This window comes from Asparagus officinalis, chromosome 4 (genome assembly GCF_001876935.1).
Source record: "Asparagus officinalis chromosome 4, Aspof.V1, whole genome shotgun sequence".
Lineage (NCBI taxonomy): Eukaryota > Viridiplantae > Streptophyta > Magnoliopsida > Asparagales > Asparagaceae > Asparagus > Asparagus officinalis.
Window position 1 is genome coordinate 3859870 of NC_033797.1, and position 15578 is coordinate 3875447.

General features: G+C 36.8%; 2 protein-coding genes and 1 long non-coding RNA gene across 7 annotated transcripts; 1 reads left to right on the top strand and 2 right to left on the bottom strand.

The window, feature by feature from the left end:
* On the top strand, window positions 569–7289 carry LOC109836396. Of its 2 annotated transcripts, none has more exons than XR_002245946.1 (3): window positions 569–660; window positions 3385–3486; window positions 6974–7289. It is a non-coding gene; the product is annotated as an uncharacterized LOC109836396 (long non-coding RNA). The 2 variants fall into 2 exon arrangements; XR_002245947.1 differs by lacking the exon at window positions 569–660 and adding an exon at window positions 2492–2708.
* Window positions 1550–6950, bottom strand: LOC109836395 (actin-related protein 2/3 complex subunit 2B). 3 transcript variants are annotated; one of them, XM_020404283.1, is made up of 10 exons: window positions 6646–6948; window positions 5725–5791; window positions 5181–5388; window positions 4533–4702; window positions 3548–3625; window positions 3330–3462; window positions 2934–3025; window positions 2790–2846; window positions 2434–2485; window positions 1550–1906 (listed from the first exon to the last, which is right to left on the bottom strand). In XM_020404283.1, the coding sequence occupies exons 1-10, from the start codon at window positions 6717–6719 to the stop codon at window positions 1713–1715; spliced, it is 1125 nt and encodes a 374-aa protein (XP_020259872.1). In that variant the 5' UTR covers window positions 6720–6948; the 3' UTR covers window positions 1550–1712. The 3 variants fall into 3 exon arrangements, with proteins under 3 accessions (XP_020259872.1, XP_020259873.1, XP_020259874.1); XM_020404285.1 differs by lacking the exon at window positions 2434–2485 and having other exon boundaries at window positions 1771–1906; window positions 6646–6950; XM_020404284.1 differs by lacking the exons at window positions 2434–2485; window positions 2790–2846; window positions 2934–3025 and having other exon boundaries at window positions 6646–6950.
* On the bottom strand, window positions 7407–15578 carry LOC109836394 (BRCA1-associated RING domain protein 1-like). 2 transcript variants are annotated; one of them, XM_020404282.1, is made up of 14 exons: window positions 15427–15578; window positions 14328–14381; window positions 14172–14242; window positions 13988–14095; window positions 13622–13902; window positions 13130–13408; window positions 12922–13022; window positions 12364–12550; window positions 12143–12237; window positions 11890–12016; window positions 10886–11051; window positions 10537–10655; window positions 10105–10446; window positions 7407–7693 (listed from the first exon to the last, which is right to left on the bottom strand). In XM_020404282.1, exons 1-14 carry the CDS (start codon window positions 15513–15515, stop codon window positions 7655–7657), a joined length of 2058 nt encoding a protein of 685 aa, XP_020259871.1. In that variant the 5' UTR covers window positions 15516–15578; the 3' UTR covers window positions 7407–7654. The 2 variants fall into 2 exon arrangements, with proteins under 2 accessions (XP_020259871.1, XP_020259870.1); XM_020404281.1 differs by having other exon boundaries at window positions 13988–14107.

Here is a 15578-nt window from a genome sequence, read left to right on the forward strand (position 1 = left end):
TTTTTTGGACTCCAGATTTTAAGATAGTATCCGCTTTGTCGGATGCTACTGGTAGTAGCTTGGCTAAACTCATAGTAAAGGGCATATGTTTGACTACCTACAGCTCAAAATGGGCTCAGGATTGGTTGTGGCCCCATTTTGAGAAAAAATTTAGGTTTAGGTCAAACTGGACCAGCACCGACGTCTATTAACACTGGGCATCTGGTTGGACCAAAACAAGGCAAGCTTGGGTTACAACCGAAGAAATCAGGCCTGGCCCAGTTTTTGGGCGTTTTCGAAAGAGCTGTGATCCAATATGCGCTCTATTTACTTGGACCGGGTCGGGTTCTGATGGGAGGGACATATTTGCAGCCATAACCTCAGCCCATCACGTGCTTCCCCATGTTTGCTATATCCACTCCCAAACAGTAACTTTGGGAGTTGGATTGTCGAAAATGCCCTTTTAGACTTGGCCTAGTTTGGTTTAGAAGAAGGGTAATTTAGTCCTCACACACCCCCAAAGTTACTGTTTGGGAGTGTGAATAGTTGGACCCGTGCTTCCCAGACTTCCTTTGTAACGTAAGAACTAAGAAGTTCCCATTTTGCAAAAAAGCCCTAGCCTTTATCAACCAAACCCGATGATCCCCGGCGAAAGAGCTTCAGAGTTCAATAACATTTAGGGTACGTTTGTCGGTTCCTTTTCTCTTTTTTTTCTTTTTTTTTTAATCCTGAAGTAAATTAGCTTCTTTTATCAGCTTAATTGGTCAATTTAGTTTAACGTCTTTTTGGTAATTTAGATGCGATGCTTTGATTACTTCATTATTATTTATGGTATAATATGTGAATCGTGCCATGATTCGTTCATCCGTTGTGAAAAAATGTGGTCTTTGCCGTTTTTAGATGGTCTTTTTTTAGCATGGGGGTGGGAAGCACGGTCTCAGACTCATCGGATTATGCTTTTGTTTATAAATCGTATACGGCCCGTGCTTTATATAAAGAGCAATATGGAGGAAATCGGTACCGAGCACAAGTTTTTGTGCTCGGTAGTTTGGCGGTTCATTCATCAAATGGGGGACCACATTCACACGGGTTAAAGAGTGGAAGAGTGGATGGGAATAAGCAGGGGCGTAGCCAGAAATATTTTTTGCCCTGGGCGAAAAATAAAGATGGTCGGCAGTGAGGGACTTGAAGCGACGGAGGAGGGAGAGGAGCTTGGCGAGGGAGAGGAGGGAGACGCGGTAGAGGGAGGAGGGTTGGGGATTGTTGAGATAGAGGTCCTAGAAGAGGAGGGAGAGGAGGTTGGATCTGCGGGAGAGGGAGGTGAAGTGGCCGGAGAAGAACTGTCCTGGCTACGTCCATGGGAATAAGACACCTCACTACCAAGCACAAATTTTGTACTTGATGTCAAGTTTCTACATTTTTCTCTTATATAAAAGCCTGGCTAAATCAAGCTAGGATAGCCATTTATTAAAATTTAATAAACTAGAAGAAGGGATCAAGTATTTTGATACTTAGAAATCTTGCAGCAACCAATGGATAGTATGTGTCTTTAGTAGTCTGCAGAAGGATATTCAATAACCGCAGTGTCCCTTGAAATTCAAAGCAGAACATTTTTTTTCCTCTGCCTCAATATCTATCTGTAGTTTATCAATCAACTTGCTTCAGCTGTAACTACCATAGTATCTTAACAATTATAATAACAACATAGACGCGTCCTTTTGGAAAAATCATTGTCATTCTAATTTGGTGTATTTTCTGAGAGAATTGAACTTAGGAATCTTGAACCAACGTCGGCGAAACCGGTCCAGGCCCTTTATTCTTATTCGTGAGTGGATCCTCTTGATTGAATTGCTAACAAGAGTTGCGTACTTTCTTTTGAGTGCCATTGACTTTGACAACGTCTTCAGCTTGTTCACACAACTGCTACCTGCACCCAATTTAAGTGGACATTATTAGAATATCTTACCTTCCGAAAAATAAAAGTTTACATGTTCAATATCTTTTCACTTTTTTAATTAATTAGAAATCCTGGTGTGATTTATATTTCAGTTAAAATATTTTAATCAATTGGGATGAGTGTATTCAAGTTTTTTTTATATCCCAATTAGAAAAAGTGGGATGAGCGAACTCAAGTCTGTTTTTTGTATCCCAACTAAAACAACTAAATCACATTTTTTCCTACAGGTCAAGGAGCTTCAACTTGATCTTATCCATTAAAACTTTCCATTCAATAATAAATTTATCCTTCCATGAAAATACCTATTGTACCTCTGAACATGTTCATCAATAATTATATTGAACTGTGAACTAATTTAAAGTTCAGGACAAAGTTCTGTATATAAAAAATGGAAAAGGAGGAAGTAGTAAATGAACATTTTTTACTTCTTTGTTTTATTTCGTATCTTTTAACTTTTTTTTCTTATAACTTAATGATATGTGAGAGCAATCTCTCACTTGGGACTTTCTTGGCGTCTTGAGTTTTTCCTACCCTTGCATTTCGCAACACCTGCGGTTAAGAATGTATGTTAGCACCATAATGCAAGTAACCTGTTCAGAAAGTAATGGCTGAGATAACATCATAATGGTGTGCGCTATCATGTTGTATTTCAATATAATATTGGATATACTAGACATTTGCCGTTGGCAATAACTGAGAATAGGTATTGCTTATTCCAGGAATATTTGATCTCTGGGACCATGTTGATGGATATCAGACTTAGAATTTGAAGGTAAAACTTTCGCGTCAGATGTCCATATAGTGTGTTTGTGATTCTTTAGCATGCAAATGAAAGTAGATAAAGACTCATTACCGCAGCTAGGCTTTCCATGCGATGCCTTAGCTTTCTCTGTATGAAACCTCTGGTACACTGTGAGCATTATTATCAGTCTTTAATGATAAATTGATATAGATTATACTCCATCTAGTACAATCAATTGCATCTTCTGAAGTATACCTTTACATGGTATTTCACGTATGCATCGAAGTTCAGTAAAATCCAAATAGCCTTGTCTGCTCTTGCACCTTTAACATGTTGAGGAAGAATTTCTGTGGAGTAGCTAATTGAAGCCATATTAGATTGAACTTACACTCCACAAATTACATTCTGTGTTACACTTTAACAAGGATGAAATTAGCAAAAGGACAGATGCACTGTAGGTAATCAGTATGTTTCTGCCTAAAACTGCTGTTTGGTTGCTTATTGTTTCTGGAACTGGAAATATATGTTATTGTCTGGTTTGGTTATTTTACTATTTACTGCAAATGGAATATGGAAAAAACATTTTTTACTTTTTGTTAATTTTACTTCTAATACCCTCAAAGTAACCAGATAGGAATCAGTTTTACTTACCAAAAGATACAAATCCTCCATTGGTTGCTAAATGTTGGAATGCTTCTCCTCGCAGCTCTGGTGGAGGAATTGGTGACCAGATGCAACGTGGTGCCTTAGCGCAAGCCGCTGAACACCCTGCATCCATAAGTTCCTGCAGTACGAAAGAACGTTTGCTGTAAGGAAACTTAACATAACTCTTGCTATTTAAAATTAAAATCATCGTGGAGGCATGTTACCTGAAAGAACGAGGTTGCAAGCACTACATCTGAATCCTCTTTAAAACGCATGGGAAATATGACGGTTATCTTTTCTGGCTGTAGTATAAAAAGAGGTCACTTTATTGAGTGAGAGTAACTTTATAGTGCAAAGACAGAGCAGTTTACGGATTGAAAGTAATTTTGAATAGTAATATTCAGTCCTAATGAACTCTTGAAGTGTTGCTTTTGTTATGCAGTCAAAATTAAATCAAGGCTCTACCTTTTTCATGGAGAGAACCATGAGGAATCCTATCTAATAAATTCATTTAAAACATGACGTGGTCTAGAACAAAGTAATATAATCAATCATTCCAGTGATATATTTTTTGGTTTAACATATTAACTTAATCAAAATTAACTGATTAATATTCTGGACTATTAAATTATAGACTTGCATAGAAGATGCAGTGATTAAATGGGCTAATCTCTGAGTGGAGGAAGAAGATATGGAAGTGAGGTCGCTTTTTCATTGGAAATGTACCTAAGCAGGCCGAGGACAATGATATGAGAGGGAATGAATCCACGGAGTAGGATGACAAGTTTTATTCCTAAAGCTGTATGATTATACAAAAAGTGAAATTTAACAACATTCTAAAGATAGGAAGGAAAGGCATTAGACAAAAATGAGCAAAAATAAAACGGCGCAGTTACATTTTATAATCATGTGTGCAATAACAGCAGACCAAAGTGTTTCACCAAATCTTTCATAAATTGCCCATTTCCATTTGTAAAAAGGTAGATATTCATGCTCTTATGTTATTCAACTATGTTGTCATGTAATGTGTACAACTTAGTATAGAAGCTACGTATTTTGCATACTTCATTCTGAACAATCTGAAAATTAAGTATTGGGCCTTATCTTAAATTTGAAGCATGCCCTATATAATCATCTTGTGCGGCTGTACTTTCACAGTATTCGTATCAAGTGTATATGAGAAGATTGCTTTAATGCATAAGAAAATACCAATCTGAAGACAAAGAAAGGCTCTCGTGGGTGATACACAAGTTTGACTGGCTTGTACGTTCCATAATCCATATCCTTAGAACCAAGACTCCACAACATGTCCTTCAATTGTGAGGTCATAATAACTGCTAGCAATGATGATATTTCAGCAATAGCCTTGACACGTTTTTCTGAGACAGTTCAATGAGGAGAAAATTGTCATTAGTCTATACAAATTTGTGAAGTAGAAAGATTGGCAGCGTCCATGTAATTTGCATTGTATATGAGCCATAACATTGATTAAGACCATTTACGTTAGCTAGATTAAAATATGTAATATCAGAAAGTTTAGCCTGACATAAATATTCTATAAATATCAGTTTAGAACCTTCCATATTACTGAGAAGGATTCAGATGGTCACAATCACATCCTAATTCTGTCGGTCCAAATTTCTTGTTTGGCTTGAGAGTTTACTACTTTGTTGATGATGAAGTATACTTAAAACCTAGAAACCTAAAGTTCAACTGTACTCCCTGAAATATATTTTCTGACTGCTGATAACATAATTCAAAATAATATTATCCACTTATGAAGCATTCAAAGGAAACAAAAGTGATCCATATCGTATTGAACATAAGTGCAACTCGTGAAGAGTAATAATTCTGTACCTTTTCTGTGAGAAATTTTAGCAAAATTAAGTCTCAAGGTTAGTAAAAATCCAGTTCGTGGAGGTTCAACAATTTCTGCATAATCTGAATACGTGCTTTTGATATCTCGCATGGTACATTCAGGAAGTCCGGGGGAAAGTGAAGCCTCTGGAGACAGTGGCGGCGTAGATATTGATAAATATACAATTTGAGGATCTGATGCTGAAGCCTGCGCAGAGCTATTAAATGTCAAAGCTAGAAATATATAACTTATGTGAACGTGATGGTCAATGTCCTTTATCTGACAACTGTGTGACGCCCATTTAGATTATGATGGTTTCTCAATTTTAAGTCGGTTAAAATGCTGGTATCTATAGTTAATCTGATACCAACTGTTTTTCTGTATGCAAAAGTACTTGTGGAAGAAAAAAATTATGATTTTTATCAACCTCAGTTCAACAGCACCGATACCATAGAATATCTATGTTGGAGATACAACGGAACTGTGCAATGCCTAAATTCAGCATGTGAGAAGTTAACCAGTAGATAGATTCCCAATGAATACCTGTACATGGTACCGAACTGATCCGTGCTCATATATGTCCTGATCAACATCTGTTGGTGTTTCAGATCTATCAAGAATAGACAATTAGTTCACTAAAGCTGAAACTAATTATGTGAATTCAATGGTGCATGTAAGACAAATAAATTGATTGCATGATTTTCAATGTGCTAGTTGCACGTTTAAGAAATTAGATGATATAATATTATTCATTGCTTATATAATTGAGCATATGAGGCATGCTAGATGTCTGATATAATGGTACTTCGATAGAATATAGGCTCACATCATAATTAATTTGATATGAAGTTTCAGGATTTGCATTGTAGCTCCTGATACTTCACAGCTCTAGTCGGTATCTGGAGATTAGCTCATGCATAACTCAGGCTGTTTTGGTTAACTTGCTCGGATACAGTTCATTGTCTAAGTACCCGTTATATGGTGCCTATCTTTAGTTGATGAAGACCTTTTAGGATTAACGCACCTGAGCTCCCTTGTTCTCAACTTCCATAATACCTATCACGAACTTGCTTCTGGATCCTTCCAGGCTGACATCAGAACATGCGAGTAGATGCTACGATATCTTTATTAGTTTCTTTGTTAACTGGCTTTAATAGTAACTCCTATCACTTGCACGTGTCAAATTTCTAATGTTGATTTCAGACACAAAATTACCCATTCACCGTATCAATGTAGGTTTGATTTATCAGGAGACAATTAGACTTCAGATTTTTCACTTGGTGATTTTTCACATGAGTTTTGGTGCCAACTTGCCGCTTAAAATCAACCAAGGAAATGACTTACAATTAGGATTATGTCCACATTGCCATGCAAGAGAACACGCGTGCAAAACCTACTTGAATAATGTAGTTCATTTGCAAATAGTAATGGATGATTCTGTTCTTCTAGTTATACGATGCATACCTGTCTAATTTGTTCAGGATTTCCACCAGTGCTGGAGATGCCCGATTGAACCATGTCATCCTTTGAATCGCCATGGAGATCCTTGGATCCAAGCTAAACTATGTGTGAAGTCCTTGTTTCTTTAAATAGGGAACTTGTTTTGGATCTTCAACAATTAGAGAAAGAAATAAGTACTGGTTCAAGAATTGCGAAAAGTAGAGGCTACAATGATCTCCTTTTTCTAGATAATGTTATGTTCTCTCTATTCGAAGCAAACTCTTCTTTATGTTCATTAGCTTGTTTTGAAAACACTCTATAATGATGGTGCCTCTGCCTTTTTCTTATGCAGTTGTAGTCATGATGGTGGTTAAAAATACCACTTGCCATGGAAAGTGACCTGTGAGCTACACCAGTGAAGACCAAACATTCTCTGAAGGAGGAGGAACTGAGAACAGAAACTGCAGCATAGAAAATTGAAAAGAAAAAAGGTTTTTTTTTTTTCCAATCAACAGAAGACCATGATTGTGTGTACAGAGAATAAGAAGAAAATGCAGGAAAATGCATCAAACATTAATTCTATGACGAGTAATATCAAGCGTAGCATAGGCATGTGAGGGGCCATATTTGAGCTCAACGTTGGACTAGAAATACTAAACCAAGAGCAACTCTCTCTGTTCTAGATGCATAGTGCATGAGCGGGTGTTTCTGTATTACATATGATGTTTTTAAAAAAAAATACTGCAGCAATGCTGAAAAATTACGGTGGTATAGGTTCACGGTAATTGAGGAACATCTGAAATTATTGGTTTTGGTATTGTCAAGAATACCAACAGCATGTTTATCTGTAATGAACTACAGGCTTAAAATCATCTCAAGAAAACCCCAGCAAAAATAATACAAGTGGATAAATACATCCAATTCGTTGACTTAGATTAACCGCTACGATGACATTGGAAAACCCCCCCAAAAATAACCAATTTTAGGATGCTGTTAGGCAAATAGAGCTACTATGGTCCTCTTCCAACGAACTTCAACACAATCGATTCACATCAAAATGGCAGGCGGCTACTGCTTTTGATATCTCGCATGGTACATTCAGGAAGTCCGGGGGAAAGTGAAGCCTCTGGAGACAGTGGCGGCGTAGATATTGATAAATATACAATTTGAGGATCTGATGCTGAAGCCTGCGCAGAGCTATTAAATGTCAAAGCTAGAAATATATAACTTATGTGAACGTGATGGTCAATGTCCTTTATCTGACAACTGTGTGACGCCCATTTAGATTATGATGGTTTCTCAATTTTAAGTCGGTTAAAATGCTGGTATCTATAGTTAATCTGATACCAACTGTTTTTCTGTATGCAAAAGTACTTGTGGAAGAAAAAAATTATGATTTTTATCAACCTCAGTTCAACAGCACCGATACCATAGAATATCTATGTTGGAGATACAACGGAACTGTGCAATGCCTAAATTCAGCATGTGAGAAGTTAACCAGTAGATAGATTCCCAATGAATACCTGTACATGGTACCGAACTGATCCGTGCTCATATATGTCCTGATCAACATCTGTTGGTGTTTCAGATCTATCAAGAATAGACAATTAGTTCACTAAAGCTGAAACTAATTATGTGAATTCAATGGTGCATGTAAGACAAATAAATTGATTGCATGATTTTCAATGTGCTAGTTGCACGTTTAAGAAATTAGATGATATAATATTATTCATTGCTTATATAATTGAGCATATGAGGCATGCTAGATGTCTGATATAATGGTACTTCGATAGAATATAGGCTCACATCATAATTAATTTGATATGAAGTTTCAGGATTTGCATTGTAGCTCCTGATACTTCACAGCTCTAGTCGGTATCTGGAGATTAGCTCATGCATAACTCAGGCTGTTTTGGTTAACTTGCTCGGATACAGTTCATTGTCTAAGTACCCGTTATATGGTGCCTATCTTTAGTTGATGAAGACCTTTTAGGATTAACGCACCTGAGCTCCCTTGTTCTCAACTTCCATAATACCTATCACGAACTTGCTTCTGGATCCTTCCAGGCTGACATCAGAACATGCGAGTAGATGCTACGATATCTTTATTAGTTTCTTTGTTAACTGGCTTTAATAGTAACTCCTATCACTTGCACGTGTCAAATTTCTAATGTTGATTTCAGACACAAAATTACCCATTCACCGTATCAATGTAGGTTTGATTTATCAGGAGACAATTAGACTTCAGATTTTTCACTTGGTGATTTTTCACATGAGTTTTGGTGCCAACTTGCCGCTTAAAATCAACCAAGGAAATGACTTACAATTAGGATTATGTCCACATTGCCATGCAAGAGAACACGCGTGCAAAACCTACTTGAATAATGTAGTTCATTTGCAAATAGTAATGGATGATTCTGTTCTTCTAGTTATACGATGCATACCTGTCTAATTTGTTCAGGATTTCCACCAGTGCTGGAGATGCCCGATTGAACCATGTCATCCTTTGAATCGCCATGGAGATCCTTGGATCCAAGCTAAACTATGTGTGAAGTCCTTGTTTCTTTAAATAGGGAACTTGTTTTGGATCTTCAACAATTAGAGAAAGAAATAAGTACTGGTTCAAGAATTGCGAAAAGTAGAGGCTACAATGATCTCCTTTTTCTAGATAATGTTATGTTCTCTCTATTCGAAGCAAACTCTTCTTTATGTTCATTAGCTTGTTTTGAAAACACTCTATAATGATGGTGCCTCTGCCTTTTTCTTATGCAGTTGTAGTCATGATGGTGGTTAAAAATACCACTTGCCATGGAAAGTGACCTGTGAGCTACACCAGTGAAGACCAAACATTCTCTGAAGGAGGAGGAACTGAGAACAGAAACTGCAGCATAGAAAATTGAAAAGAAAAAAGGTTTTTTTTTTTTCCAATCAACAGAAGACCATGATTGTGTGTACAGAGAATAAGAAGAAAATGCAGGAAAATGCATCAAACATTAATTCTATGACGAGTAATATCAAGCGTAGCATAGGCATGTGAGGGGCCATATTTGAGCTCAACGTTGGACTAGAAATACTAAACCAAGAGCAACTCTCTCTGTTCTAGATGCATAGTGCATGAGCGGGTGTTTCTGTATTACATATGATGTTTTTAAAAAAAAATACTGCAGCAATGCTGAAAAATTACGGTGGTATAGGTTCACGGTAATTGAGGAACATCTGAAATTATTGGTTTTGGTATTGTCAAGAATACCAACAGCATGTTTATCTGTAATGAACTACAGGCTTAAAATCATCTCAAGAAAACCCCAGCAAAAATAATACAAGTGGATAAATACATCCAATTCGTTGACTTAGATTAACCGCTACGATGACATTGGAAAACCCCCCCAAAAATAACCAATTTTAGGATGCTGTTAGGCAAATAGAGCTACTATGGTCCTCTTCCAACGAACTTCAACACAATCGATTCACATAGGCGGCTACGCTATCCAGAAGAGAAGTATGACTAAGGACATGTCCACCAATATCACGCGCCCAAGCTTCACCCTCGGCAGACCTCTGCTTCAGAACGTCATTGAAATCTCCAGATTCGGTCGTAGCTGGAGGTTCAGCACTATGAACGAAAACTTTCGGAAGGTTGAAGTAATGTTGTACAATAGTATCACTATCGCAGTCTAAAATGGCTTCTCGGATGGTCACAAGTCCACTCTTCTGTAACAGTTCACCATCACCAGCATTAATGAGATCTTCAATGTATTTCTTTAAGGCGGGTTGCTGGAAATCATCGGCAATGTAGAAGCTTATTCCATCAAATAGTTTTGGCGCCTGCAATAACCCCATAAATACAATCAGCTGCCTTACAACTTAAGTAGATCGCTCATTAATCTATTTATGCTGGTCAGTGAGAAAGAGAACCTTTTCCATGGCTCGACTTCTCCCAATTTTAGGCCCATCAAAGCAACCATGGACATCATGAGTGACTTCATAGGGCTCTTCAGGAACAGGATGCCCAGCCTGGATGCAAGCTTTAACCCCTGCGAGATGGAAACTCAAGTAGCATAAGAAGAATATCCAATGTTCCAAATTATACAGTTTTAGACAAAAGAGTAGCATAAATGTACATGCAATTCAAAATATAGACCAAACATACACATCAAACCATTTCTTTATCATAAAAGTGCAATAGAATTTTCTTTAGGGTTAATAGAGGAATGTTTTTATCTTAAACAATCTTCAAGGTATCTTCAGCAGTAAAAATTCTTACACTCTATAGTCAGAACCCATTTCCCAGTTAAAATAGCCATGAGAAACTTCAAGGTTCTGCTGCATCCACCATTTTCATCGACAGAGGCAATGACATGTGTTACAGTTGGCTTCCACATATTAGTTACATCTGATTCACTAATCCTGCCAAGTTTCTCCACAAGACCCTGTAAATCACATCAAGAAATGTATGAGCAATTAACATCTACAGACAGAAAAAGGCAAACTATATAAAGAGTAAAGTTGTGGAAGAGAAGTGCAGTAACAGTAATTCAAAGAAAAAAGGATAAAACTTGGCTGAATATATATATATGAGAAATATAGGTATGCTTGGTACCAAGCACAAATTGTGTGTTTGGTAGTGAGGTGATACAATCCCTTTCACCCATTCAAATGGAGGACCACATTCACATGGGTTGAGAAATGCATAAGGATATGCAATCATTTGAATGAGTGGAAGGGATTATGCCACCTCACTACCAAACACAACTTTTTTGGCTTGGTACCAAGCATACCCATCTCTCTCTCTCTCTCCTCTTCTCTCTCTCTCTCCTCTCTCTCTCTATATATATATATATATATTATTATATATATATATATATCATATATATATATATCTATATGAGAAATAATAGAAAAACTTCCGTACCAAGTGCTCCAAACAACGTTGTAGTGATGGGGCTAATCTATGCCCTACATCTACAATGATGTTGAGTGGAAGGTGGTTGCGAGGCTCTATCTTCGACGCGTGTGATGACTATGGGACAAGATTAGGTCCACTCACTACCAAGTTGCTTTAAGAACTTGGTACCAAGTTCTCCATCTCCGTCTCTCTCTCTCTCTCTCTCTCTCCCTCTCTCTCTCTCTCTCTCTCTTAATTTATATATATATATATATATATAATATATATATATATATATATATATATATATATTTATATACTATATATATAGAATGCCACTGTTCCAAACATAAAACCAGTAGAAAGGGCTACCATGCGTTTACCTTCTCTTCCTTAGAAAGAGCAGACCCACAGAAAACCCAATGTCTATCCCAGATAGATGATGATGTCAAATTTCCATGCTCTGGTGTTGATGATGAAGACAGATCTCCTGATGTACCAGAAGGGTCTCTGGAATGGTAGAAACAAATCAAGATTAGAAGAAGCTAGCCCATCTGATTCTAAAGGAGGTCAATTAAGACCCCACAGGAAACAAAGAATCTAAGGATATAGCTCATGTAGAGGAAGAAGCATTACGGGGATTGTTTTCCATTGCTCTTAGATTTTTTCTTTGATTTGTCACACGGCAACTTATGTGAAGCATGAGCAGGACAAAGAACAAGGTAATTTTCCTATCACAAGGAAAAGAATTCATTGAGTTAAAGACTATCCAGTTTAATACTATAATTTGGTATCAATGATGCAATAGAAAATCAACATACAGAATAGGGCTACAAAAATTACGATCAAGAACTTACACAATCCCAGCGGCACTCTAGGATGTTATATGCACAGGGAGCATGATAGCTTCTCTTGCAGCTCTTCACATAACAACCAAGAGCAGCCCCTTTCAAACCACAGCTGGTACATTTGATCTTCGAAGCACGAGCTAATTCACTTTTCAAATTTTTTACAGTCTCGCCCGAGAAATATACTTGGGGTGCCCTATGTTAGAATTGATGAAAGAAAATAAGAAACCTCTTACAACATATATTGAGCTATACCAAAGAATAAGAGCAGGTGCATGCAAGACGTGTCCTGCCATTAATTGTTGGGTGTTGCTGTGGTAGTGGTTCATGTGGTGTAGCTGTGGTGGTGGTCCATGTGGGTGGGTAGATTGGGGAGATTTCTAGTGTAAATGTCATGGTAAATTATCAACAATTTAATGCTGGACATTTCGTTTTACCGAAAACCAAAATAATTATATTTTTGGGAGTCAAGAGGCAATGCAAAATCCAACAAAGCAGCGTATATCAAACAAATGATCAACCGTAATCCAAGAGAATGTGAAGACAATAGGTTAATGAAATAGATACCATTCAATGCATTTCTCATGCACATTCATGACATTGGGGTGTGTAGCTTGATCCAAACCTACTCCTTCCCCATTTAACAAATGTAGCATCTTTCCTGAAGCCTGAAAGTGAACATTTTACACATGGAGTTCAATGCATTTGGCGCTTGGAATTAATAATAAGCTACATTAATCAAATAACCAATGGCTTAATGGAAGTCTTCTTTTACCTCAGTGGTTTTAAAGGAATGACAGAACATGCATTCCACAGTTCTGTTTGCACTTAAACCTTTAGAAGTCTCCAATGGATGGGTGTCAGAGCAGTCGCTGTGCTTATGTTCACAATCAGGGTTTGGTGTTGCAAACTCCACAGAGCCTATTCCAACTTTATCTCCAGCATCACTCTCACTGTTTAACTTCTGCCTCTTAGGCCTGCCAGTCTCAACATGCTCTCTAGGCTCATTTCCAACTTCTTTCTCTTTGACCGTGAGAATGGATCTCTTGATTTGCTGGACAATACAATTAGAATTCACAATTCAAGACACAAAACAAAAAGTGGTACGAATATTTATGAAAGAATGTATGTAGTAGTAGTCACTGAAACTATATGAATGATAAAAAAATAAAATAAAATAAAATAGAAAATTAAGTTAAGCATAAACACAAACCAAAGTAATATGTTATTCCACCTTAGAATATGTAAGTAAAATAATGTAACTTACATGTTGCCTTCCATTATCACTGTTGTCACAATCTGAATCCTTAATGCTGCCAAAAGACGGAGGGCTACACTGTTCTCCTCCATCAATTAATGCTTCTTCCCCAGATCTTTGCATTGGGGGTCCGTTTGACTTTCCTTCTCTTGGTGTCATTGTGTTAGATGTATACAGCTGCGGATCAGATAATTTTTCTCTGACCATGTTGTGCATTAATTCTCTTTGTGATATATCTATAACATAATTGTTGTCTGATGATGGACCTTCACTCGTGGGCACTTTTTTGTCTACAAACGTTAAAATATATAGCTATTATCATATGTACATGTCAAAAAAGAAACACAATATGTTTGAGTGAGAAGAAAAGAGTACCAAAATTTCTATCTTCAGACTTTTGCTGAGGAAAGTTAGCAGCTACCGCAGACTTCATATCATTGTAAATGATTATCAGTGACTTTACATGGCCAGCAGGTCGAAGATCTGCAATATTTTCTTTAAAAGTATTAAAATGATTTAGTTCTCATAAGAACTATATAACTGAAAGACAAGAAATTACCTTGATTAAGAAAAGATAATTTGCAAGAAGGGCATTCACTTCCACTTTTTATTAAAGTAGGAATGCAGTGACTGCAGACAATTAAAGAGACTTGTTAGTATGTTACAAAGAGAAACTGCCTAATCAAAGTGGGCAAATCAATTCACAGATTCAAACCTGCAAAAAATGTGACTGCAAGGTAGCATTATTGGCAGATCCAACAACTTTAAGCTGGCAAAAGGAAGTAGAGGTAAATACAGACACTGAGAACTGAATAACATTACAAGCTTAGCTAAAAGATGACAGTGCCAACACCTGACCCACCCCAAAAAAATATAAACAAATGAATGTCTATAGAGTATGGGAGAAATTAGATTCAACAGAAATAGTACAATCAAATTGAGATCAAATCTGCAAGTATAGCCAAATTGTTTTGCTTCATGAAACCTTACTGTCTCGGAAACAGAGATCAGAGAAGGAAAAAATGTAGTTACATTCTAGAATAAGACCTGTGCTAGAGATGTGAGATTATGAATGTGTAAAACATTTTCTTTAACATAACTCAAGTGCTTGATTCTTAAATTATTGGACAAAAGACATGCTTGCAAGATTAAGAATAATGGGTTAAGTGTTTTTAATAACCATGCCCTTCTCCATCAATGTCCACATTCCAACAGTTAGAATATAAAATTATAACTCTTAGTTCCGCCACATAACATCAGAGTTTCCATTCAATGAAGGAACTTTAAGGTGGTGTCAAAGTATAGGTGCCAACAGATAAATATATGGAAATTAACTGGTATAGAAGGATATTATACAAGGAAGCTAACAGATAACAGTTAACTGTCATATTTTTTTAACAAAATAATAAAAATAATAATAAGCAACAGCAAAGTCTCTCTACGCTTTTAATTATGTTCATCCAATTCTACATGAATCAGCTGAAGGAGAAAGACTCTGCAAGTTAAAAATGCCAATACGGGCATACTTATCAACAAAAGGATAACTAAATTTGCCAAAATATAAACAAAGATCAAATTTTGACTCCTTAAGACTCATTCTTTCTTTGTTTCCGCTAAAAAGAACAGTTTTTTTTTCACCTTAAAACTCATTCTTTTACCCCTGATTTATTTAAAGTCTAAAAATATCCAATATCAATCCTGACATCTAGATCAGCGACCCAGTATCTCCAAAATCCCAAGAATGAACAAATCTACCACTAAATTAAAGAAAAAAAATACGTGGATTTAAGAAAACTTAGATTAACTGTCGGTACCAAGCAGGACATTTGAGCTCCAATTCCATCTTCTGCAGGTTGAGAATCACTGGATTCAAGCAACGAACCAACGCCTCAGAATCCCCCATTCTAATCTCTCTCTCTCTCTCTCTCTCTTCACTCTCGCTCAAGGATCTAAAATCAGGGCTAGG

Coding starts and splice junctions, on each gene's coding strand:
- LOC109836395 (XM_020404283.1), bottom strand. CDS start 6,719: ATGGCGATTCAAAGGATGACATGGTTCAATCGGGCATCTCCAGCACTG. Junction 3,463..3,547: donor TTGCAACCTCGTTCTTTCAG/GTAACATGCCTC, acceptor TTCGTACTGCAG/GAACTTATGGATGCAGGGTG. Junction 2,486..2,789: donor GCATGGAAAGCCTAGCTGCG/GTAATGAGTCTT, acceptor TCTTAACCGCAG/GTGTTGCGAAATGCAAGGGT.
- LOC109836394 (XM_020404281.1), bottom strand. CDS start 15,515: ATGGGGGATTCTGAGGCGTTGGTTCGTTGCTTGAATCCAGTGATTCTC. Junction 13,409..13,621: donor GTGATAATGGAAGGCAACAT/GTAAGTTACATT, acceptor TGTATTGTCCAG/CAAATCAAGAGATCCATTCT. Junction 11,052..11,889: donor CTCTTTCTAAGGAAGAGAAG/GTAAACGCATGG, acceptor TGTGATTTACAG/GGTCTTGTGGAGAAACTTGG.